We start from the raw sequence: 27,160 nt of genomic DNA, 5'->3' as shown, positions 1-27,160 counted from the left end.
CTCTTTTGAACCCATGCTTGGTTTCTTTCTCCCAGCCCTTTCAGAAGAAACTCTTCCCTGTCTTTCCTATACATCCAGCATCCCTGGTTCTTTTTCGCCACTGTAAGGTAAGTAGAACAGTGCCCTGACTTCCTCTCTGCTCTTCTTCCTTCCTCCCAAATCTGCACAGATCCCGAGAGGACTAGCGCCCACATGATCTCGGCAGATGATGCAGAATATCCACGGGAATACCGGACCCTGGGAAATGGCACACGCCGCTTCTCCAACGTAGGGCTGGTCCATACCTCAGAACGCCGGCACACTGTCATTGCTGCCCAGAGTCTGGAAGCCCTCACGGGGCTTCAGAAGTCTGAGATGGAACGGAAGCGGGATGCCTTCATGGACCACTTGAAGAGCAAGTACCCCCAGCATGCCTTGGCCATCCGAGGGCAGCAGGAGAGGATCCGGGACCAGGTAAGGGGTGCATTTCCTCCCTTGACAGAGATCCTGTGTCAGCACAAAAGCAATAATGGCCTCTTGGCTTGGGGACATGGGCTGTTAATGCAACTTTCCCTTCAGGGCTCAAGAGATAAAGGATAATATTGTTTTATCAGTATGTCCCAAAATTTGCAAAGTTCTTCATTAATTTGGTGGAAGTATTTGAGAAAAATTTCATTTAAAACATTAATTTTAAATTAAAAATTTAAAAATTGATTTAAATATAAATGTAGGATAAAAGTGAAACCTACCTTGCAGGCAGATGGCTTCAAGGACTTATTTCTTAAAAGACTGAGTTTGAATCCATGGGATTGGAATGCTAAATTAAGGTTGCCATCTTTTTCCCCCCTTACAGGCTTCTCAACTTTGGCCATGACATGACAGCCAGTTGTAAAATGGTCCTCTCTGTGCTGGGAATAGCTGTAGCTTCTGAAATTGGCCTGTGGAGATGTTTGAAAATTTTGCTGGGTTCATTTTTGAGAAGAACTTTCCAAATTTTATAAATACCTTCATTACATTAACATGAAACACTTTATATTTGGAATTAAATATGAAGAAAAGAGAAAAACTGACATATTTGTTTATCCCTAGTACCTATGCTGTCTGGTTAACAGTGTCAGCAAAGGGCAGCACTGTGTTATTTCTGAAGTAAAAAGTGTCTCTGGCTTTCAGCCCATATAGGAGTTGGGGCAAAACAGACTGGCTAGAAACACTGGCATCAGGGTGGAGTGGGGGTGTGGCGACTGCATGTTGCATGCCCTGACTCCGCCCTGATGCCAGTGACACGCGGCGCACCCAACCACATGGCAGGGGTGTTACAGCACTCCTTTTGTGCAGCGTGTATAAACGCTGCACCAAAGAAATGCTGAAAAGCTGCCACCATGGCAGCAAGGGCAGCTTTTTGCCAACTCTAAAAGGAGTGGCATTTTGCCGTTCTTTTTAGAGCTGGAAAAGCACCAGATCGGGGTGCAGCGTGCAACCCAGCGCAGCCCCAATCCAGCACTGATAGGGGTGGCAGGAAGCCGCTCCTTTGGGGCCATCTGTCAAGCCCTTGAGTCTGCATTGCAAAAAACCAGTCCTATAGCCTGTGTGGCCTTTGCAATCAGAACTGAAAAAATGACCCTATGGCTTAGTATGTGGATCACACAATAGAAAGTACTGAAGGTTTGGCAGATTCTTAATCAAATATCAACAGTTTCAGCAGAAATTAGTTTTAAATATGCTTTTCTCCAAAAAAAAAAACAAAAAAAAACTGTGTTGTGAGAGTTTTTGCTAATAGTATGCTGGCTAAGTGTATGTTGCAGCCTAATAACATCAGGAGGGGTACGCATTCTACACTTGTTGGTTAGATACATACTTCTCCTTCAGGTAATTTTTACAGGTCTTTGCATACATATATTCCCCAGTAAATGTAATACAATGTGGTGGGGAGGGGTCAGTCTTGAGATGGTATCATGAAGTTTCATTTCATCTAAAAGAAAATTAATTAGATTGCATAACATGAGTGATGAGCCTGTCATGGATCAACAGTCATCCCGATCTAAACTGGATTAACTCAGGAGGAATTGGTCCCTCCTGTTTTGTGGGAAAATTGGCTATGCATGGTAGTAATTGACTTGCCCTTGTAACAATCACAAAGCTACCTTCCTCCCACTCTCCCACCTGGATAAGCAGAGTACATATTGGCTGGCCTTCCTGACAGTCACAAGACCAAGACTCCCTTGCCTTTCCACTTGTCTTTGCAGATTGTTAATTAGCTGGTGTTGTAGTAATGCCACGCCACCTTTCCCTTTTTGCCCTCAGACTACAACAGTGTTCAAAATCAATTAATGTTTAAAAGAATAAAGAAGTTGGGGACTAGACAAGCCCCAAAACATATCTAAAGCACAGTGGGATAGTAAGAGGTTGGAGCTACATACATCTAGTAAAAGGAAGACAACACACACACACACACACACACACATTCCTGAAAGGAAGTACAGTCCTCCCTACATTCTCACGGTCTTCAAACTCGTGTCCTTTGCTTATGCACAAAGGATGGACAGAGGGGGAAAGAATGGGGTGCATGCATGCCCCCGCGTCCCTACACCTATATTCAAGCCAATGGGGCTTTAATATAAGCAAAATTCCATTTTCGCAAAGGGGGTGCGGGACGGATCCACTGCGAAAAAGGAGGGGTGGCTATATACCATATATACTTGTATATAAGTTGAACCGAGTTTTTGAGTCAATTTTTTTCAACTTATATACAATCTACACATGGATCAGTACAGTAATAGGCTCGCCCCTCAAACCTCTTCTCCAGCCCGGCTGTCTCTTGAAGGGACAGCCAGGCTGGGGAGAGCCTTGCAGGGCATATGCTTGCCTTCCCTCCTTTTCCCCAGACAAGGTGTCCTTTGAAGGGACAGGTGGACTGGGGAAAGGCATAGGGGGCAAACACTTGCCCTCCTTCCTGGTCCCCGGCTCAGCATCCTCCAGAGGGACAGCCAGACTGAGCAGTGGGAGGAAGGGTAGTGAGACTCTTAGATTTACCCTCAATATATCCCCAGGTCATATGAAAATCCTAATTTTGGCCACAAAACATGCCCTCGACATATACACAATGTCGACTTATAGTGAATATGCATGCAGAAGCTGTTGCCAAAATTCAGTGTTACACGTTTTTCAGAAAAGAAGAAAAGAAAAGAAGGAGAAAGCAGTGTCTCTAAATAATGAAAGATGAAGAAATGGGGCAGTAGTTGGGAAGAGTGATAGGATGGTATGGCTTTCCAGGCCTGTCACAGGAATGTTATTATTTCATTCATAAAGTTCATGTTTTCATGTGGGAAATGAAAGGACAACTGTGAGAACTAAATATGTATGATTAGACTGTGAATGTTTAAACTTTTGGTGCTCCACTTCCTATATTATGTTTTAGATGAACATCAAGAGAGCATGGTAGGTATGATTGGCCTTAGAAGGAAGTTATGCATTAGTGTAACATTACTGTAATAGTACAGAGATATCACATTCCGATGGTATCATACACAGTGTTAGCTCAATATGATGAAATTGTTTGTCATATAATTTTTAATATATTTTTGCATTCACTGGTTATGTTTGGGTTTCTACTGAGATGCTGAACATAGTGAAATTACTTAACAGAAGAGTGACAAATATTGCAGCACACAGTATATGCTTGATGTGATCTGAAACTGTAAAGGAGAAGACTTTGTAGGATTGATTGAACAAATGGGAAAAGAGCATGTTAAAGTTACTATTTGGGACAACAACTCCCAGAGCCCCATAGTTGGTGGTCATCCTGCCTGGGGAATTCTGGGAGTTATAAAAAATCAAAGTATTCAACAAAGATACATGTACATAAGAATATAAGAAGAGTTGTGCTGAACCCAACCAAAGATCTATTTTGTCCAGCAGTAATCTTCTGCAGTGATCAACTAATGCCCCAGGAGAGCAACATATGAATGCAGTGGCAAACTCCTGCTCATCCTTGCCAGCTATTGGTTTCAGAGCCAGTATGTTGGAAGTAGCTCATAGGCATCATGACTGAATTCATGCCTTACCCTATGTGAATTTCTGTAATCCCCTTTTAAGCCTATCCAGGATGGTGAATATTACATGTTGCAGTAGCAAATGCTATAATTTGTCTATGCACTGTGTGAAGAAATACTTAATTAGAGACCACAGACTATGCTGGAAAAGAACAAGAAGAAAGGTGATGAAGTCATGAAGGTATAAGAGTTGGTGTTCTGGGCTATAGCTGTGAGGCTTAGGAAGGAAAAACAATTTATGATCGGTTGGAAGGAGACTCAGGAAGTTAGAATGGTACATTGCAGCTGTGAAGATGCAGTTCGGGTGTAAGAAGCTGAAGGTTTTGAGCATGAAATTGGGATGATGTTTAGTCTTTCAAAGCTAGCTGTAATTGCACACCTCTCCTACTGAACTTTGGCCTGTTACAGACTGCCAAAATAAAGCTGCTTCGGGTCTCTTTGGAGGTATGCTATTTAAATGATGCATGGGTCCTAAGAGTCCGGAGGTCGCGCCAAAGTCACACTCCATTCCTAAGCACTGGAGTGCAGCTTTGGTGCAGCTTCCAGATTCTTAGGATGCATACATCATTTAAATAGCATACCTCCAAAGAGACCCGAAGCAGCTTTATTTTGGCAGTCTGTAACAGGCCTTTGTTTTTCTTTTCCAGTAATCCTGCCACGCCTGGCATTATGTGTTGTGAGATTTTATATATATATATATATATATATATATATATATATATATATATATATATATGACATAGATATACCCCAGTAGCATGGTACATACCATTTAGAACATGGAGGCAGTCATCTTTTATTGCTGAGAATCATGTCGTCATGTATCAATATTCCCATCAACACTGTGAAAAGATTTTAGAATTAACTAGTGGGTGTGTACAGTGGTTTACCATTCTTAACAGTTTTGAAAAAGTAAGGAAAAGATGGAAAGACCAACAACTAACTTGTAAAACTGTAAATGTGCCACTCAACTGAAAGTGTTGCAACTTCTGCAGAATTGCCATGAAGGTTGCAAAAGTTCTCCCTGCAACTTTTCCGGTATGGGAAAGAGACCTGTATCTAGTTTTTAAAACAAAGAGGCTTTTTTACTGTTTTAAGAATAGTCTGGTTTGAACACATCATTTTCCTGGAGTAGCACCTTTCAGTTGTTGGACTGTAGCTCCCATCAGCTCTAACCAGCATAACCAATGGCAAAGATCATAGTTGCAATCCAACATCTGAAATGCCACAGATTGACCAATTTTGCTCTTGTTTGAAAAGCTGTCCAGGTTTAAAGATGCAGAATCATAAGAAGGGCTTTCTGGTTACCTGTCAGCAGTGAGAACTTGAGCAGCAGCTACACTGTTCATCTGGTCACAAGTTTCCCCACAATTGTGAAATGTTTTCTTTATCTAGGGCATGCAGTGACTCAAGTGGTTAAGACGCTGACTCTGTTGACTGCAAGATTGGCAAGTTGGCAGTTCAACCCCTGGGTGCTGCATGATGGGGTGAACTCCTGTCACTAGTCCCAGCTTCTGCAAACCTAGCAGTTCAAAAGCATGCAAATGCAAGTAGATAAATAGGTACCACTTCTCAGTGGGAAGCTAACAGCGTTTGGTGGAGTCATGCTGGCCACATGACTGCCAGAACAGTCCTTGGACAACGCACTGGCTCTTTGGCTTAGAAACATTGATGAGCACCGCCCCCTACAGTCGGTTTCGACTAGACATTCATGTCAAGGAACTACCTTTACCTTTATTATTTTATCTACTTACATTGCAGTTGTTATTTGTAAATTTGCACCTGTGCATATGCAATATTATTGATGTTTGTGTATGTGCCTTCATGGTGACCCCATGAATTTCACAAGGTTTTCTTAGGCAAGGTATACCCTGCGTTTTCTTGCCATCCTGTTTGGCAATACATTTCTCTTATTAGTGAAGGCACAAATGGTCACCCTATTTTTAATTCAGCCTGGGAAAGAAGGCAGCCATCTTTTTCTGTTCTTTCTGGAGCTGTTTAAACTAGAGAAGTGGGAGGCCACATCTGTGCCTTTCACTTGCCATCTGAAACTGCAATGTGTAAAACAACTGATGTGGACACCACTCCCTTCCTCTTATTTCTCTCTTTGCCCGGTAGAGATATCAGAACCAGAGGCTTTAAGGTATATAATAGGAAGTCGAGGGGAGGAGTCATGCCCCCTTTTGTGCCAGGAATTAGGTTTCTGTAGCAACATCTGTTCTGTGTGCTCAGTGTGACATCTTTCTATCTGTGTTCACCTGGAGATAACTTGCTGCCGCCTTCTTTTGGCTAATTGCTTGGTACTGAGCTCTGAGAAGTCACCATAAAAGGTAGATTCACAGACTTTGCTGCTTTTGGTTTCTCTGTAGTGTTTTTGACTATTTTTATTTGATTTACAGCTCAGCTTTGAAACTTCTTTCCAAATCTAAGGCTCAGTGCCAGCACAAAGATTGCAAGATTTTAATGTCTTTGGACAGGGGTCACTTCTTTGAAAAGAACAAAAAAAATGTCCTGCCCTTATTGAGTTTAAAGAACTAGATGGCTATATGTTTCCCAGGGAATGAATGGGTAAGAGAGCAGGCGGTTTGGTGTACATATAACATCTGAAGGAATTCCACTCAGGGTTAGATTAACAGGGACACTCAGGATAGCAGGAATTCAAAATAGGAGCTTCCTAATTTCTGTGCTGGCACTTGCACCCCATGTGTCAGCCAGAATTTAGGAAAGTTACCTTTTAAAAAATAATTACAACCTTAAGAATCTGGTTGTGAGATTCTGGGAGCTTCCATCATCCCTGATCAGACTGGATGGGACTGATGGGCATTTTCAGTCAAAGCAACTGGAGACCCTCAGGTTGCTTACATCTGGACTAGATTATATGTTTTAGGGTTAATCTACACATAAGTGTATTGTGTGGATTTTTGCACATTTGCATTGACATTGTTGCAAATTCACATCTATTCCCATCTGTTCACCCTCCCTCTACTGAAAATGCATAGCCATCTGAATCCAGGCAAAGCATATCGGTGACCACACGTGTGATAATGCACATTTCTGCGGATACTCTGGTAAAAACTGTGAAGCCTTTTTCTTCCGAGTTTGAGAATTCTCCCTCTCAAAAAAAAACCCCTGCACTCCTGCGAATCGTATGTGGCCAGAATAAATTCTCTTTGACTGGAATGAGGAATATTTTAATTATATAGATAAGTCCTTCATTATTAACCGTTGATGTGTAGCACTTAGTGAATGGGTCTACTCTAGTTGGGACCAACCAACAGGATCCCAGCCAATGTGTGACTCACGTGGATTTATTTCAGGGAGGAGAGTTTTCTAGTCCTGAAAAAAAAATATTGTAGAGTTTATTTTGAATATTGAATATAGTTCCAAAAACCAGAGTCAGACATTAGACATTTGAGACCCATTTCACACAACCCCAGTCAGTATGGTGAGGATATGGGTTAGACCATATGAGCTCAGTTCACTTTCATCAGCTTGTGTTTGTGCCAAAAATGGATGCATGCTCCCTGCAGTCTTCACAGCTATCATAGAGTTAATGATGTATCTAATTGCTTATTATATGGTTTTTTTAAAAATCCTTTTAAGGTTTTCATTTCTTTTTATGTTGGTAGCCTGGTTTTATCTTTTCCTGGAAGAAAGTGACAATTCCTTTTCTTTCCTCCTGAGCAGAATAGCAGTGAAACAGGCAAGGCTAAAACAGCAGATGGAGCTGCAGATCAAGAAGAAATATTGTCTTCACTCCAGAATGGATGCAGAATGGGTATTGACCTGATGATCAGTAATGTGGGTCCTTGGCTGGGCAGTGGGGAGCTGAAGACAAAATTAGCCAGAGTTGCAGAAAGAGGTGACTTCAACTGCATTATATCTATGGGGCTTCACCCCCAACCTAGTCTTAATTAGCAAAATCAGCCTTTTTTCTTTCCCATGAAAGCTCTACAAGATCTGTCTCAGTGGTTGTTTTTATGCCTTGAGGGCTAGAATCTTGTTTTTCAATGAAAGGTGAACTTAAGCGAATGCATACTGCTAGCAGAGAGGTGATTATCTCCCCTTTGAATGCAAGAGGAGCTAAGACATTAATGGCAAGGTGTATGAATAACCTTCCCAATCCTACCCTTGCCCTAGTTTGTATTAGAAAACTGGGGAGGATGTGAAGTTTACTTGAGCTTAAACTTCAAAAATATTACCATGTTAGTCACTAGATCAGTATGGAAAGGGGTATTGTAGAAGCATTGAAGCAGAGGAAGATAGAACATTGGTAGCATAATCTTTCATAGACTGAAGTTTATGGACCTTGTCCATCTGCCCTCCTTTGGGTAGCAGAGCAATGTTTTCTGCCTGTTGAGTTTCAGGATCCAGTGTCTCCTCCTTTGGGGTTGGCTGAAGACATTTTGCTACCTGAAGCAAAAGGTGAGATGGTGCCCCCTTCCCCACTCCATGATCAAAAGTGAACTGGGTGGGCAGTTGAAGCTTTCTATGAAGTTGGTGCTGGAACTGTGTTTTTCACCACAGTTGAGGACAGCAGGCTAGCTGGAGGGGAGTGTGTGACAGGCCATGTGGCACATACAAGTGTATCATACAATATTGGGGAATAGCTGGGGAGACTTAGAAGAAATGACATTGCTGGCCCCTAGCATCTGACATCTGAGTTGGCTGCATCATTGCCTAATGGTAGGGTCACCCTTGGCCTTTTCCCAGCCATACCACTAACAACTGACCGCAGGGATTGTGGACTAAAAAGCATACTGTTCAGCCAAGGTTCAGCTTTTGGTCCTGGCCTTGGCTAGCCTTAATTTGATTTTTTGGGGGGTGCAAACCATAATGATTTTATGGAGAAAGTATTATATTTTGCACAAAGCCTGCTGTTTTCTGTAGATACTGTTTGGTATTGGGGGGGGGGGGGGATTTTCCATACACACCAAACCACTGAAATGTGCTAAATCTTATGGAGTTTGGACATTTTCTCAACAGTGTCTCTTAGTATGTAAAGACATCCTTTCTCATTAGAGGTGAGAAAAACTGTGAGCATTCTTTATATCTGATCTCAACTCAATTTGACTGAACTCAAACTCCCTGGTGCTTGGGATAGTGAAAAGGAAGGGAATGGGTGAAAAACACCTGTCAGGATTAATGCAAACAAGGGATCCTGATTTAGCTCATCCCATTTGCATCTGTGTAAACATTATGTATGAGATGCATATTATTCTGGGCAAAATTCAAGGTGCTGCTTATCACATGCAAAGTCCTAAATGCCATGACACACTATTTTAACCAGAGCAATTGTGCTCAATTCTGTTGTCCTTGGAGTTTGGCCTTTGAGGATGTGCTAGTTTTGATTGTTGTGCTTTGTTACTTGCCTTTGGGATAAGCCAGGCCACCCATCTAAACAAGTAAACACTATACTGTCATAGTCTTCCTAAAGCCACTTACAGCACCGGAACATAAAATATTTAAAATTTATTATAAAATATAAAGTGTTTTGATTAAAACCAGTTTCAGTAAAATATAGAATATTTTGTAATGTTTCAAAATATCTGTCTGCAGTAGATAGAATGAAACTTTTCAATTAGAAACAAAGAAGAACAGATGCATTTTAAAAATTCTTAACTCAGAAATGGGGCCAGTTGTATTTCTGTAGAAAGGACGTCCCTAAGGCAGAGGTCACCAGTAAAAGAAGGTGATCACTTAAGTAGCATCAAAAGAGAGGTAATGTGTCACCAGAAAAAAGAGGGCTAAGACTTACATAAAATATGAATATGCTACTTGTAATATATAGTTAAACATGTGGAAAGAATTGCTAAAAATCAATTAGAAATGCAACAGATTTCAGCATAGGGAGGAGTGAAGGCTATGATCAGATGACCTTCTTGGTTGCTCAGTTTTCTGCTAACACTTACATTCCCTTCAAATGAACCGATTTGGCAGGGACAGTTCCGATTAATCCTCTGTCCCACTTTTTAAGCTGCTTTTAAAATGTCCCAATTTCTTTCTCCTCCTCCCACTTTTGTCCTCAGTTTACTTCAGTTGCTCCAAACTGAGTTCAAAGTGCAAAAATAGTTTGCACTTGAGGAAAACAGAGGAGAGGAAGGGATTCAGTCTTGCCCTTTACAGTAGACTTTGGCAAAAGCAATCTGCTGCCACTTCTCTAGCTTGCACATTCTTCCTCATTAATAACTTTTGCCATCTTTTAAAAAGTAGCTTTTACCACGCTCTCGTGTTGCTTGGCCTCACATGTCCTGGTTTTTGTCTGTGGAATGTTCAAGAATACAAACTTAATTGATATATTAAAGGGCTTCAGGGCTTTCTAGTGCTTTATTTTTCAACTGGACCTGGCCTGCCTTCAAATAGATTAACTGGCCTTAGACAGCTTTTCAAATTGAGGACAGCCCTCTATTAATATCGACATGTGACCACTATATGCCAAGAAGGCCTTGTCTCTAGTGGATTTGTGGGCCTGAAAATATAATGAAGTTTCTGACAAGTATTAATTCAGTAGGTGATGCTTTCCCCTATCATTACAGGTAACAAAGTTGACATGTCTCTGGGCATTACTTCTGTAATAGAAAATTTGGAACTAGAGGCAGAACTAACATGAAAAGAATAAAGTTTAGATTCCTGTACTGCAAAAAAGAAGAGCAGGTCACATTATTCAGCAAACCTTTAATTCAGAACTAACAATTTGCATGTGTAAAATGAAACAACTAGATCAGATAAGCCATGCCTAAGTAAAGAAACAAATTTTGCGCCTTCTAGACACCATTGGAAGACTTCTTCCAAAATGAGTTTTAGGATTATTGTTTCTTTTACTAACCTTCACTTATATTATGGATTCCATTTTGGGGGGCAAATGCATAGATCTAGGCTTTAAAAATATTTGGGGTAACGTAGGCTTATCTACTTTCTCTCCGTTTTGCTGTTCATACATGCTCAATAGGGAATTCTAGAAACAGCTGCTGTTTACCTTGCCTCTTGTAGACAGAAACACACTACTACAGGAGAATTGGCTAGAGTAGAATTCTATTATTTCCCAACTCAAGCTTTATTGCATCGTTTGCTGCAGATCTACTGGTACAACCTGACACTGAAACTCTGTTTCTTCAGCCCTCTTTCATCATTTTTAAAACCGATGCTACTAAAATGCTTAACAGGTAGACAGAGAACAAGGAGATAAAAAGAATCTGGCCAGGTGTAAAAAGATTTTGTCAGTGTAGCATAATAATTTGAATATTGGAGTATGACTCTGGAGACCAGGGTTTGGTCCCCCCCCAGCTATAAAACCCACTGGGTGACTTTGAGCAAGTCACATGCTCTCAGTCTCAGGGAAAGGCAATGGCACACCCCCTTTGAACAAATATTGCTAAGAAATCCCACAGTAAGTTGGAAATGACTTGAAGGCATACAGCAACAACAGTGGGATCAGTAGGGTTGGTGTCACCCAATGTGGTAACTCATGGTGTCATCTTCCTGGACCTCCTCCTATACCAGACTGTACAGAATCCTTAGCAATGTATATGAATACTAACATCAAAATTTTTGACAAAACCAGTGACTAAAGCAATAATCATTTGGCAAGTGAGCTACACCCAATTCCTTAAGACACCAACAGCAGCACCACTTCATCAGACAGTGGGGAAGGGACCGTGAAGAGAAACAACCAGGCACACAGGTACTTATGGCTCCTCGCCATCCACCATAGCCTCTCCTTTTGCCCCTCTCCCTTCCCTCCTTCTCACATTGCAACACAAATTACTCACCATCTGGGTCCTTAGACCACAGAGTTTCGTTCTGCTTCACTTTGTATTTACTCAGTAGGCTCTCTACAAGTGGATGTAGAGATAGCCAAAAAGTCTTCACTGAGGTTTTTGAGTGAATCCATATGTGAGGCAGACACTGAGTTTTAGCCATAGGTGTATTGATACAGCATAAAATGTTTTTGTGGTTATAACTAACTACACAGATTTTTTTTATTTAAGAGATAATAAATTTCTTCTGGCATACGGCACAAAATATTTATTGACAATCATTTTGGTGTCACTGCCTCTGCTGATGTCACCCGGTGCAGTACTCAGCCCGCATACCCCCTAGTGACACCACTGGTCAGAGACTTTGTTAACTGAGGTTTGTTTGTATTATTCCATGTTGGGTGAGATGTTAGGAAAATAATTTTGATTTAATCAAAACTCCCAGAATTGCATTTAGGAAACTGTGATTGAAAAAATGACTTTTCTCAGGTTAAAATGATGTATACCTAGTACTGGATGGGGCAATGAACTCTGGGCTTCTGCTGGGCTCTTGAACTCCTTTTTGAGGAAAACCTCTTTTACCCCTCATTAATAAACCTTTGCCAACGTACTTTTAAAGACGCCATTAAATGGGTACTTTTAAATTCCTCTTTTAATCACTCTCTGATTTCTTTGTAAATATTTTAATTATTTTGACAGCTGGTATGCTGTTCCATCTGCTGCTGTTGTGTTGTGGTCTTGCAACTTCTGTTACTGTTTTTCACCTTACTTTGCTAACTGGAAGCATGTTAAATTACTGATGTCCTTAGAAACTTTTAAGGCTTGAAAGCTTGGCGATGTCTCATACACAGGGTTGCCATGAGTCAGGGCCAACTCAAGAGCAGTTAACAACAGCAACAGCAACAACAACAACAACAACAACAACAAATTTCCAAACATATTTTGGAGAAAGGATTGAATGTCATAGACATCTGCTTTAAAGCTCTGAGTGAGATCTAGAGCAGATTCATCATCCCAGAGTCACCAGAGCCACTGACTTCAACTAGTGATCAACCTTGCACTGTTCACATTTATATAAATAAAGCATTATTATTATTATTATTATTATTATTATTATTATTCATTCTAACCTATTTCACAGGTTGTTGTGAGAATAAAGTGGGCAGAAGGAGAGTCATATCTATTTTCTTGAGCTCACTGGCTCAAGAAAGGCAGGAGTCTGATATAAATTTAAGAAACATATAGACATATTGTGCAGATTGACATAACTAATTGAATACCAGGTATAATGGTAGCATGCTGAAAAGGAATAGGGAAGACACTATGTCTTATTAAACTAGGGCCTGTTACAGACAGCCAAAATAAAGCTGCTTCGAGTCACAGTGGAGGTATGGTGTTTCAATGATGCATGCGTCCTAAGAGTCCAGAAGTTGCACCAAAGCCACGCTCCAGCCCTAAGGACTGGAACATGGCTTTGGTGTGGCTTCTGGACTCTTAGGACGCATGCATCATTGAAACACCATACCTCCACTGTGACTCGAAGCAGCTTTATTTTGGCTGTCTGTAACAGGCCTAAGTTATCATCATTCAGCTGTATTCCCTAGTTGTAAGGTGAGATTACAGTCTTGCTCATGTCTCCCTGTGTACAAACTCTGTATTTTTATACATGTTTACCAAGTTGAACCATTGTTTCATAGTACATTTGGGATCCAAACCAAAGTTTAAACAACAGAATACCATTGGTATTCTATGGCATGTCCTCTTTTGACTGCAGACAAATGTGTATTTGATTGTCACATTTGGTAATCCACAAATGATTTTTATGCTTTCTCCTACACAGACATGCTTTCTGTATAAAGAATACATAATACTTGGAGTGGAGAAAGATGCTCCTAAGAGAGGAAACAGGAAAGGTGATTTGGGAGAAAATCCATTGTACCATCTCACCACTGCATCTGCCATCTCTACAGGATATGGTTTTTGAGCACTGACTGGTAGATTTGAGGCCTAATTCCCAAGGCTTGCATGAAAAGAATTCTGTAAGAACACTAACAAGGTTTCTCCCAAAGGCATAAAGGTGACTCAGATCTATAAAAGTGACTTGAGCGGAAAGAGAGAGAGAGAAAGAGAGAGAGAGCATCTCAACAGAGAGCCCCTGCAGGCTTCTTTCTTCTCCATTTATAAGGTTGACGTGCCATCATCTTTCGATACGGAGTCGTTCACACAGCTGCTCCATATTCAGCAGCCTTTCTTTTTGTACCTTATGACTGTAAGGTAAGCTGTCCTTCTTGCCTTCCTATTTGTTCAGGCCCCCTCCCCAAATTACTATATCAAGTTCGTGAATGTTTCAGTCTTTAAGGTGCTGCAAGGCTCATTTTATTATTACTGAAGTAGTAACAGAAACAGATGCCATCTTGTTAAATGTGGCATCTAGAAGACTATTTTCTGGAATATTCTATGTTTTAAGGAATATTTGCTAGTCTGCATAGGGTGAAATCCATCTGATTACTTTACAGGTACAAGAACATGCCACTTCAAATAGAATTTGAGCTCCCTTAGGCATGAATTTCTCTTTTTAAATGTATAAATAAAACGTTGTTGTTGTTGTTGTTGTTGTGTGCCTTCAAGTTGTTTCCGACTTATGACACCCCTAAGGTGAACTTATCATAGGGTTTTCTTCACATGATTTGTTCAGAGGAGGTTTGCCATTGCCTTCCTCTGAGGCTGAGAGTATGTGATTTGCCCAAGGTCACCCAATGGGTTTAAGGGCCAAGCTTACTCCAGAGTCACAAGCCAGCACTCAAGCCACTATGCCATGCTGGCTCTAAAACATGTTTGTTTTATTTTATTAAATATATCACTTCTTTCTAGCCTTCAGTAATTGAGAACATGTCAGTAGTCTCTGCAAAATACTAAAATCTGTCAAAGAATCTTCTACCATTGTCAACCAGAGGCACTTGGATTTGGGTTCTCAACACTTACCTCTGCCACAATCAATATTTATTGATTAGCCCTTAGGCCATATCAAAATAACAGAAAAGCAGATAAAACACACTATAAAATTCTATAGAAGTTCTATAGAAATTAGAAAAAGCTAAAATATAATAAATCTAAAATATGAATAAAATACCGTGTAGATACCATGTGAACGCCATACAATTTTAGTACAATACCCATAAAAGAAGCAGAATTATAAAACTTGATTATAAAAGTCTATATAAAAGATTCAAAGTACAAAAATGGGTAAAAGAGAGAGTGGGAAAAATACAGCTTTAAAATTATAGTACATAAAACAAAAAGATTGAACATCAGTTACACATCAAAATTCTTCATCACCTCTACAGTTTACCCCAATTGTCCCCACATATCTAGCTCTCAACTGTATTGCTTTACATAGAAACAAAGCTGTGGAAATAGATATTTTGGAATCTTGACCACTCACAAAGTATGAAGTTCTAACATGGGTATCCAGAACATTGATCGTTTGATATAGGGACCAAGATACTGGTCTCTTTCCTGTTGGTACAAATTACACTTGAATGAGCTAAATCCTCAATTTCTCGGTCTCCACAAATACAAGTTTGATCATCATAAGAAATACCATTAAATCTACCATATCTTACCATGGTGTCAATCTGATCAAATCTAGCTCGAGTAAATGCCTCCCTCAGGTATTTTTAGTTAGGTCTTTGAAAAGTGTGTTTAAATTTGCTCAGCCATTTACATTCCCTACCTTACTAAGGGTGGCTATATCTTTTTGGGCCTTGATAACTTACCTCTGCCACAAACCCACTGTACATGTTTTGGGCCTTTCCAGAGCTTGTGCTGGTTAATAGCAACTGCTAGATACTGAAAAGCCTAGCCATGAATCTGGCAGAGCTGTTGCCAAATCAGCATTGCTCTCATTCTTGCACTGCAGGCTCGGTTAATTTTTAATGACTGCTTCCTCATCAACAGACTGTTGTTAAGGTTGCATTAGGCCACATTCATAAGAGATCTCCCTCGATGAGCCTCTGGTACTTGAGCAGCCTTTCAGAAATAGTCTGGGCATGATCCAGCATGACATTCCCCAGAGGAAGCCCACTGAAACCAATCGTGCTCCTGCTCAGCTGCCATTCCTTTCAACAGGGCTTATGCTGTGGGTTGCGTTTCCCTTGTTTCAACCTTGTTGCTGAAGCACTCTTGTTTCTCTTCTTCCTGATTAATTTTCCTTTATTTTTAGTAAATTGTTCTAGACATCCAAGCTGTTAGCATAGGCAAGCCTGTATATCTCTCTGTGTCTGTATTTTTGTGGGTAAAATAATAACCAGTAAAGAAAATATAACACCAGCATCCATAAACAGATATGATTTTGTTTTGGTCAGGAGGGAGTATTGTCTGGAAGTCAAAAAACTCTTTCAGAGAAATAATTGACTGTGTGTAAATCTGTTGCTGAGAGATGGAAAACCAACACCTGTGAAGGTGGCTTGATAGAAGGATTATTATCTGCTTAAATCCTGCATTGTCCCTGGCTTTATGTGGAATGGTCTGGTTGTTTTTTCTAGTTTGTTTCTTGACATATGTTTGGATATATTTTAATTGCATGGTTGAGTGTAGAAATCAAATATATTTATGTAGACAAGTTGCATGTTTATATCATTTATTTCAGAAGAAGTGGGAATTTGGGATTAGACACTCAGATTTTTTTCATTCCTTTCCAATGGAAAGAGCAGGAGATTTTACTTTGTTGTAGTTGTGTGCCTTCGAGACACTTCTGATTTATGGTAACCCTAAGGTGAACCTATCACGGGGTATTCTTGGCAGATTTTTTCCAGAGGGGATTTGCCTTTACTGTCCTCTAAGGACGAGAGAGTGTGACTTGTCCAAATTCACCCAGTGGGTTTCCATGGTCAAGTGGGGATTCAAATCCTGGTCTCCCAATGTCCTAGTCCAACACTCAAACCACACCACCGTGCTAGCTCTCAAATTTAACCTACCCTCCAACATTGAAAACCAAAACACATGTGGTAAAGCAACATCAGAGTGTGATCAGGGTGGGCAAAAGTTATTAATGAGGAAGAATATACACGGTAGCAGTTTGCTTTTGCCTGAGATGACAGGGAAGGTCAAAATTCCTCCTTTTTCTCTCCTTTCTGTTCTGCTGAGTTAATTCAATGCAAACTATTTTTTCATTTTGAACTCACTTTGGAGCTTATCACACGGGAGGAATTTCTCTTAATTTCGAATGAAAAGAAAGTAGGGCCAGAATGCATTCACATGAATTCGCTAGTTCAGCAAATTTACATGAATTCGAATTGCGCTCAAACTGACTTCCCATTGCCCGAAAATAGCTTGCCATTGCCCGAAATTGCATGTGGTAGTCTATCACGCAATAACGTTAAACCCCATGATTGCGTTCAGATTGCCATTGGATTATACTTCCAATTTCCCTTGTCTGATAAACTCCTTTGTAGCTTTGAGCTGTGGACTAAAGGGGAAAGTGGTAGGAGAAGAGAGAAATTGGGACATTTTAAAAGCATCTGAAAAACTGGGGCGGACGAAGACTGTACCTTGCCAAACCGGGACAATGTGTGTGTAGTTCTCCATTCTGGATTGTTGTGTGTTGCCCCTGCTACATCTGATTCTTTTGTGCATATGACCTTGTTTGAGATAACAATCTGTGCCACTGCTGTCGAGGGGGAGAAATAATGAGATGAAGGTGCAGTTCTGGGTTTATGTACAAGTTAAATAAACTACATTTTATGGCCTCTGACTATGAGGGGCTTCTAAATACAAAAGAAAATACTTTCCTACAATCTGTCAGAATGCCATATTATTTTTGGTAATGTTATTGTAGAGATCCAGCAGCATATCTTAATCTGTCCCTTGGGAGGGAGGAGATGTAGCAAAAGGAGGCTGCTTAAGATGCTCATGTACTTCTGAGTCCGGCTGCTCCTATTAGTATAAAGCAAGTATTACACGAATAGAGCCAGGATTTCCCCTCTTAAATATTCCTGCTCCCCCGCCTGTGGGAGATCACAGGGAATAAAACCAATCATGTTTAAGGGGGGGCAGAATCGTGGGTTTTGGTGTAATACTTTCTTTACACCATCTAGTAATCTGTCCATTTTCAAGGTCTCCAGATGCCTTCATCAAAAAAGGTGGTACAAAAGGCAGTGGAGCGGGGGGGGGGGGGGGGCTGAACTTGAAGTCAAGGTGTCTGTATTGAATCCTGAAATGTAATGAGGGGGGTCAAATGAGGCTTTAGATCAGTGGTTCCCAAACTTTGTTCCTCCAGATGTTTTAGATTTTAACTCCCAGAACCCCTAGCCAGTTTGACCATCAACCAGGAATTCTGGAAGCCGAAGCCCAAAACCAAAGGACCAAAGTTTGGGAATCATTACTGTAGGTGGTCATATGATGGGTTTAGATTTCACCTGGACTAACCTCTAGGAATGCTGGGATCACATAATGGAGGTTTTATCCTCCATTTTTAAAATACAAAATCCAGATGTAAACTCTAGGCAATGCAGACTTATATTTCGAAAACAAGAAAGAACTAGTCGGTCTTTCTATTAATTCCCTGAAGAGAAGCACAATTTCTTTAAAGCAAAAAAGTGTACTTTGACCTAGACCCAATAGTTGCAAGTAAGAATATTTGGACTATAGATCAATTATCTTACCCACAGCCAAATAAGTCAAAACATGGGCCCCTTCTTATACCCTTGCACTCAAGTAAACTCTACTGTGGAATCCTCACAGCAACCCAATCCTATATAATGCATTTTGACTTATCTGGAAAAATTAAGATGAAATACAAACTTTGTTTCTATCACCATATGTAAAAAGCAGGTGTGCAGTTTAATCCTATTCACAGTTAGACCAACTTTACTAGTCCAGTCTTTCTCCTTTTGGAGAAAGGAAGTTACATTGGTTTGTTGTTTTTTTTTTACATAGTCCCAGATGAGCCAGATGTGTAGAATTCTACTTGTAAATACAGAATAACTATAAGTTCCAGAATCATTTTTCAGCAGACTGCTTGATACTTCACTGGTAATCGAAGTCCGGAAGCCAACTGGAAGTCATAGTAATCCAGGTCATGGTCCATATTTTTAGTTAGTTTTAGGAGTGAGATAACCCAAATAATAAATAGACCTCTAATACAGCATTGCTTTGTTCTATACAAGAAAGCACTAGGACTTTGTCCTAAAACCCATTTAAATGCTGAAGCTTACATTGTTATATATCTGTACTAGAGAAAACATAGTTCTTCATTATGGTCTCTGTGACTCACACAAATGGAGCTACCCTTCTAGAGCATTACATATGCTTTTTGGCAGTAGTCCTGCCCACCTCTGGTGCAAAGGGGATTCCACTAAAACCACAACTTCCTTTTCATCTGCCACTGCAACAGCATTGTTAAGAACCGTGTTCCTATGATTCATCAGTCTTCATTGGCCAATTCTGGTTTATTCAGTTTCAGCTTTAGCAGTTGTCGTCAGAGCTGGCGCTCGAAGCTGTGCTCAGCCCTTGGGCAATTTCTTCTACTCTAGCTCAGATCTGAGCCCATTCCACATGGATTGCCACTGTGTCTTATGCTTTCCTGGCTAGTGCACCACTGAAGGACATTAGTCGAGCGGTTACCTGGTCACAGCTGATGACTTTAATCTCATACTCCAAAGTGGACTCGAGGGCTGGCACTGCATTCAGAAGAGCTGCATTCAGGAGAATGTTTTCTTCCATTACCTGATTGTACTATTACCATTTCAGGGTAATTCTGCCTTCTGCACTGTGTATTGCTGTTTCGGATTCCTTCTGTTTTGTGATACTTGTTGTGTACTGATATTGCCTTACATTGGTATGGAGGTGTTATGCTCATGTTTGATGTCTTCCATTGATACCATGTTCAGTAAACTTCTTACTATTTGCAATGACACTCTTGCCTACTACTTCTGTAGCTTACTAGTCTCCCATTTGTGTGAGTCACAGAGACCACAAAGAAGAAGGACAGGTAGCATACCTGTAACTGTTTTCTATTTTCACACCAGCCCCTCATCGTCTCCTTCCTGGCCTTTGAATTGCTGCATCAGCATCCATAGAAGTGGCAGTTTTGGGGAGAGGCCTCTTATATAGAGGCACTACAGGTGGGTGGGGCTACCTCCCAAAAGCTTATGTAATGTTCTAGAACAGGAGTTTCCAATCTTTGCTCCTCCATATATTTTTTTTGGACTTCAGATCCCAGAAGCTCCAGGAACTTTGGCCAACAGTCAGGAATTATGGGAGCTGAAGTCCAAAACATCTAGAAGACCAAAGGTTTGGAACGACTGCTCTAGAAGGTTTTGAATTATGTACTGTGCAAGTGTAGGATAATCTCATTTGTGTGAGTTCACACATGACCACTCAGACTACTGTTACAGTTATGCAATCTGTCCTTTCCCTTACACATGCACAGAATACCTTTTGTTTATTACAAAGTAGCAAGGCCCGTCTCATTGATAGACATACAGTATGACGACGACAACAACAAATAAGTCAATAATCAATAATTTGTGGCACTTTAATGATGCACCAACTCAGTTGTCTAAAACATCTACCTCACTCTAACAGTAGAGTTGACCTTGGCCATAGCACAGCTTTTTTCCATGGCACTTTGACCAGCTCTTTCTGTGTCCATAAAAACAATACTCATTATTTTAAAACAAATTATGTTTCTCCTTAGAAAATCATATTCCACATGGTATGGCATGATACAGATGTCTAGACTTCTTATCTACATACCTATTTCATGTAAAGGAAGCTTATTATCTGAATTTAACAAGCAGGGGAGCTTGAGGCAAGAAGCAAAGGCACTCATCAATAGAGGGGAAAGCGAAAAACCACACACACAAACAGTGTCTTTCTGATTTGCAAATCCAGTTCAAGAACCATTTTCCCTTTGTTTAGCACTTGAAACCTGAGCTCAATCCCTTTGAAGGCATCAGCCAAATCCAAGTGTCAGTGATTAATTAATTTCTGGTTCGCAGTCCATCTGATTTCACAAAGTTGCACTGTGCAATTCTGAATTTGCATCACGTCGTTCCATCATAGCTATTAGTTCCCTTCAGTTCTTGTTTTACAAATCATATTTCCATGGATTCAGATTCCAATTTGTACACCTCAGCCCCTTCCAATTGGAAATAAAGGCATCTTATTTTACATATTCATTATTTCTTCTGGCACCTGTAAGTAAAGAGCAAAAATGCTTGTATTTTTACAATTTGTTTGTGGGCAGGCAGTTGTCTTCAAGATTACTGCAGCAACATAGAAGCCATGTCTCTGTATATTATCTCTCAGGTAGTCATGATTATGTTTAAAAGCCCAAGACCACAGGGGTGAGGCCATTTATATAATTATTTATATATGTATATTTATATATCCAAGCTTTGGCCCAGACAGCAGCTAAGTGTCCCTTGCCACCTCCTTCAGTTGTTCCCAGCTACTTCCAATGATGGAACAACTAGAAGTCCCTTCAACATCACAGGCAACCCAGAAATCTCTTTCTACAAATCAGCCTCCAAAATGACTTGGGATACCCTTGATTTCATTTTGATTAGTTTAAGTATTGAAGAAGCACTCATAGTCATTCTGTTAGTCAAACAGGAATTACGAGGAAGGTCATTATGCAAGTGAAAGATTCTCCAAACTGCCTTCTATCTTCCTTTCAGTTCTAAGTGTGCTCTTGGTACTGATGTAATTATCTAGGTTTTCAGCCTCAACAATGACCATGACCTTTGTCTGTGTCACAGGTCAATACTTTAGGTCTCCCACCATTGAATGTTGCACTTACTGTCATGGTTGATGGCTGAGTCATATCATAAATACTTTGAAATCTAAGCTTTCTCCATCCTAATTTATAGATTTTGTTGGTGCAAACCTCAATACATTCAGAGGGAATGTCACTCTATATATAGGTTGGGCCTGCTTCATCCTAAGAGAAGGTTCTAGATCCTAACAATGAATTCAGTATCAGCAAGATGAGCTAGCAGCTCCTAGGTCTCATGGCAACAACCACATCAGTTATTCTGTTGACCAAGCTGAGGATTAAGGTCCTTCAACAATGGTTTCTGAAACACTTTCACCCCAAAATCAATTCACAGAATAAGCACCTGCTTCTACTACTGTGTGTCACATAGCAGCATGGTGGTGGACAAATATCCTGAATCTGACAGTTGGCAAATCTTTCAGGTAACCCCATTTTACATTCACAGTGACAGTGACAATCTCTTTCTAGCTGGCTCTGTTTCCCAGAATTTCATACAGTGGAGAATGGCAAGGTAACCCACCCAGGCATTTCCACCCTGAAACTCACAGTGTAGAGAATCTCTCAGGCAACACCTCTCACCAGATTCTACCTGTGGGTAGAAGCTACTGTAAGCTGGCAACAAAGATGTCCTTAACTGCTAAATGGGACACAATTTCAATAATTCAATGAGAAGAGGTGGAGGTGGCTTGCAATGTGAATTCTACCAGATATCAAATGAAAAATGTCCTTGCCTTTCTGATATTTCTCAGGTTGTGGGGTCTTCTCTTGTCCTCTATGAACTTATTTGTCAGCTGGTTTAGCCTGTGTGACCCCCATGTTATGCTATTCCTGAAAGAGTTTAGAAACCCACATCTACCTTCTGCTCTGCGTTTCATCTCCTGGAACCTTCCACTTTGCCTGATTGGTTTTATGAGACAACAATTTGGACCAATGGGAATATGTTCAGTGTTCACCTTTGTTCTGTATCCTTAAAACAGCATTTCTAATGGTTATACCTTCAGTGAGGATTGCTGGTGAAATCTGTGCTCTTTACCATCCCTACCTCGCCATTGAGTTGTATAAGGACAAAGTGATATTATGGCTTCCAAAGGCTGTTTCCTATTTCCACCTTCTTCAGAATATTGTGCTGCCTATGGCTCCAAATCCTATGGCAACTGTATGTTAGAAGGCCATTAGCCTTCTGTGTTGATAGGACCAACCACTTTTCTTGTTTTATTAGAAAGCTGTTCACTTTCCACTTGATGCAACAGAAATAGAAAGAATGTTCACCATTATTCATTCCCTGGCTGAAAAATGGATTGCAATGGAAGGATATTGCATTGGCAAGAATTTTGTGCAGTTTATTTGCACGTGCTGAAAATTTAGAGAAATTATTCTGCACATAAATTTACATGGGTTTTTGTATGACAGTTACCATTTTTGTACAATGGACATATGGGTTTTTTCCAGCAAAACCACTGGAAACTACAGTTTCTAGATAGTCAAGTATGGGAGGGATGTGCATGCACATATGTTCACATGATTGCTGGTTTCTGCACATACACACACAAAACCCTCCAGCAATCTTGCACAAAGTGGCTATCTGGAAGCAGTATCTTTTATGCACCCCCCCCCCCCAATGATTGTAGTGCATGAAAACCACATGCATTTTTGTCGGAATAATTACCCCAAACACCTCAGGATATGCGTACTGTGTGTACTGGGGAAGAATTGGACAGAAATATTTGTTTGCACTGCAATGGAGAGAAAACTGGAAGTTATTTGTTCTAGTTTGTGAGGATGAAATAGTTGAAATTTTTCTCCCCTTGGGGCAATATCATTACCTCCTGCTTGCAACTCTGCTCTTCTGCCATTGGGTCAGTGTATGAACTAGCTTGCATGCCACTGGAATGAATATGTAGAACAGCCACATGGACCTCATTGTCCACTTACATGTGACATTACAATCTGGATGTCTGGACTCAACAAAACACTGGTTTTGGCTTTGCTGTCCTTTCTTCAGGAATCCCATGATCTTTGTTTTCCTGGTATGTTAGCTTGCTAATCGTTCATGCAAGTTATAGAGACTACAAAGAAGAAGTTGCCAACCTGTAACTGTGGTTCTTTGAATGGCCATCTTTGAACTTGCACTACCCATGCACACTGTGTAGACATGCAGATTGTATAGGGTATGTGGGACCATCTCGAACACATCATTCATTCTGGAAGTTTCAGAACCCATTCATTACAGGCTTAGAACAATCAATGTATGTGATTTCACATATGACCATTCCAACACCAATTACAGGTAAGCAACCTGTTCTTCTGTTTAGGAAAAGGGAAAGTGTGTGCGTGTGTGCATGAGCTTTTGCAATAAATTTAGCAATGAAGGAAGAGAAGCTGTGCCTGCACAATAACACATCCTAGAAACATCACCACGTCCTTCTGAGTCACTGATTAATCCAGAGTGGAATGTCAGTCTGCAATTAATGCTTTTGCTGATTAATTGAAACAGCAGGATAAGTAAAGCTTCTAGTCCTGATTGCTAAACACCTTGCCCTTGAATGGACCAGCACAACTTGTAACCCTTCAAGATAGATGAGCATGCTCAAGCAGTAGTATTGTGGTAAACTAAAATCTGAAGGTTCAAAAAGCCTCCAGCTTTTGTTACCTGAGGAAGCAAATTTGGTTCAGGGGTTGGTACATACTTGGTGGGTATGTAGCAACATTGGCTTGATAGGTCACAAGCAATGGAAACATGTTCCTAAATGTTGACCAAGGTGAACAAAATGGAAGCTAAGCGAAAGACGACTTTTAAATGACACTGCAAAATGAGTCACAAGATCAGTCAATATATTTTCCACGGTTAAGATTTGGCTAATGTTTTCCCTTTAATATCAGTCTTTTTAAAAATGTTTTATTATATTAAGATGCAGACTGTGAGGAGACTGGGGTTTCTTTTTGTTGTTGTTTCAGAGGTAGTCTCATGTTGGAAAGAAAGGGGAAGGGGTAAAAAGAGCCCTCGACGTGAATAGAAATGCTTTGCAAATGTCAGAGCTTTGCTCAACACGGCTCTTGCTCTGCTATAATATGCGACGCAATCAGAAAACGAGTGCAAAGTTAATTTTAATCGTGAATCTATGTAACTGGTGGAGGGATGGGGAGGTGAAAGCAAGGGAGAGGCATATGTATAATAGCATAGACATCCATCAGGCAAATCGACAACAATAAAAAAAAAGGAAAAGAAACGTTCAGCTAATTTAAGATCCAGATGGGAGAGAGATAATTTGAAATGGGGATGTTTAACAGTAAAAGACTCCTGTCTTTGCCTGAGAAGGAGAAGAGGGGAGGGAGGGAGATGGGATGAGGAAAAAAGATACAAAGGCTTTGTCAAAATCTTGGTTCTGGCTCAGGTTGTGCACTTGAACTTCCCCACATAGGGGATCATGTTTGGGATGTAGGAGTAAGCACCATAGCGGAGCTCACAAATTCTCGTATTTGTTATTTAATAAGAGGTGGTTGTTTCTCTTTGGTACCCAGTGATCTTCCCTCTCTGTTATGTACCACATAACCTGCCCTAGGCCCCTTCAACACATCTGCTATTTCAGGTGTACCAGATTTTGGGTGGTGTGGTGATTTGGGTGTTGGACTAGGACTCTGGAGACAAGGGTTCTGTTCCCAGCTCAGCCATGAAACCCACTGGGTGCCTATGGGCACATCCCATGCTCTCAGCCCCAGGAGAAGACAATGGTAAACTTCCTCAGAACAAATCTTGCCAAGAAAACCCCATGAAAATATAAAAAAGTGGTATGTTAAAAGTTTATCATCTCTGGGACTATTCCTTCCAAAGTTGTGTTGTGGACATCTTTTCCAAAGCCGCTTCCAATTTTGAAATTGACTGATACTGTTCTCAACAGCTCTCCTAGTTCTGCGGTGTTCTCCTCCACTCTCATTACCTTCCCAGTGTCCTCAATTCAAAACACTCTCCCTTCAGTAACATCTGCAGTCCTTCTCTGCCTCAGTTCTAGCTCCATAATTGTTGGGCTGGCAGCTGATTTCAGCCTCCCCCCAGTACCTCAACAGATGCACTCTTCATCCTGTTCCTTCTCATAAAGTGGCTTAGCCTTCCTCAGAAAACCTGTCCTCCAGAAACCTGTAAATTTTAGTATAGCTTGAAGTACTGATAAATTTGGAGTACATCACTTACCTTTTTTTAGTCCATGCAACTGATAGTTTTTAAGTGGGATTTGCTGTTCTGCAGATTTATTGCTGTTGTTAGCTCTTTTTGAGTTGATCTTGACTCATGGTAACCCTGTGAATGAAGACATCTTCCTGCTCAAGTCCTACAGGTTCAGGCCCATAGTCTCCCTGTTGGAGTCTATCCATCTAGCATGTGGCCTTCCTCTCTTTATACTTCCCTCCATCTTCCCCAGCATCATTGGCTTTTCTAATGAGTCATTTATGTGGGCAAAGTATGACAGCCTCAATTTAGTCATCTTGGCTTCCCAGGGAGAGTTAAAGCTTGATCTATTCTGGGACCCATTTGTGTGTCTTTTTGGCTGTCTACGGTATCCTCAGCTCTCTTCTCCAGCACCACATCTCAAGTTAATTTTCTACCTATTTGCTTTCTTCACTGTCCAGCTCTCACAGCCATACATGGTAATAGGGAATACAATGGCTTGAACAATTATAACTGCAAATCCCACCCCCTTATTCTTCTCCTATTTATTTTGGCCTTCTCTGTGCCCATAGGGTACTATCATGAAGTTATAAGCATTCTCTACTTTAACTACCTGCTTAGAGTAGTGCGGCAAAGGACATATACCTATAAACAGAACAATTGATCTGCTGTGGTTGATACCATTTGGGGGATGCACTGCGTATTTACACATAATCAGTGTAGTTCTCTGTGTGTGTCTATTCAGAATTAAGCATCACAAAATTCAGCATGACTAATTCCTACCAACATGTATATAGGATTGCTGCCACAATATTCACTGAAGGATAGGCTCAAGAGAAATTATTTATACCATACCATCCAACATTTCATAGAGGGATACTGGGACATGACCAAGTGACATCAGAGTGTGGTCAAGATGGCAAAATTATTAATGAGGAGGAACACATAACTTAGGAGAGGCTGCAGCAGTTTGCTTTTGTCTGAGTCTCTTGGGCAGGGAAGTTTTTGCCCTCTGCTCTCCATTCCCCTCTGCTGAGTTAATTGAGTGCAAACTTTGAACTAAGCTGAGGACAAGGGTGGAAAGTGTGAGGAGGAGAATGAAATTGGGACATTTTAAAAGCTGCTGAAAAAGTGAGACGACAGAGGATTAATTTGGACTGTCCTTCCCAAATCAGGTGAATGGAAAATATTACATTAATTTCCACAGGATGTTAGCTGTGCATAACCCTTGTGTGTTATGTGCCTTCAAGTCACTTAAGAACTTATGTTGACCCCATCAATTTCATAGGGTTTTCTTAGACAACAAATACTCAGAAATGGTTTTGCCAGTTCCTTCCTCAGAAATATAGCCTACAGCAACTGGTATTTGTTTGGTGGTATCCCATCCAAATTCAAACCAGGGCTGCTTAGCTTCCAAGATAAGACAGGATTTGGT

The 27,160-nt window shown here is 40.6% G+C and overlaps 1 protein-coding gene across 4 annotated transcripts in view; it reads left to right on the top strand.

Annotated features, from left to right (window-relative positions):
• SRCIN1 (SRC kinase signaling inhibitor 1) overlaps positions 1-27,160 on the top strand; it is a 326,873-nt gene that overhangs the window by 150,928 nt on the left and 148,785 nt on the right. For all 4 annotated transcript variants that reach the window (XM_089531790.1, XM_089531791.1, XM_089531792.1 and 1 more), the window contains one exon: positions 170-453. In XM_089531790.1, coding sequence (XP_089387916.1) covers positions 170-453 — 284 coding nt within the window. The remainder of the gene's footprint in view (positions 1-169; positions 454-27,160) is intronic.

Source organism: Sceloporus occidentalis, unplaced genomic scaffold, assembly GCF_023333645.1.
Source record: "Sceloporus occidentalis isolate IW3139 unplaced genomic scaffold, rSceOcc1.0.p SCAF_7, whole genome shotgun sequence".
Taxonomy (NCBI): domain Eukaryota; kingdom Metazoa; phylum Chordata; class Lepidosauria; order Squamata; family Phrynosomatidae; genus Sceloporus; species Sceloporus occidentalis.
The sequence above is the reverse complement of the archived record's forward strand: the minus strand, read 5'-3'. Positions and strand labels throughout refer to the sequence as shown.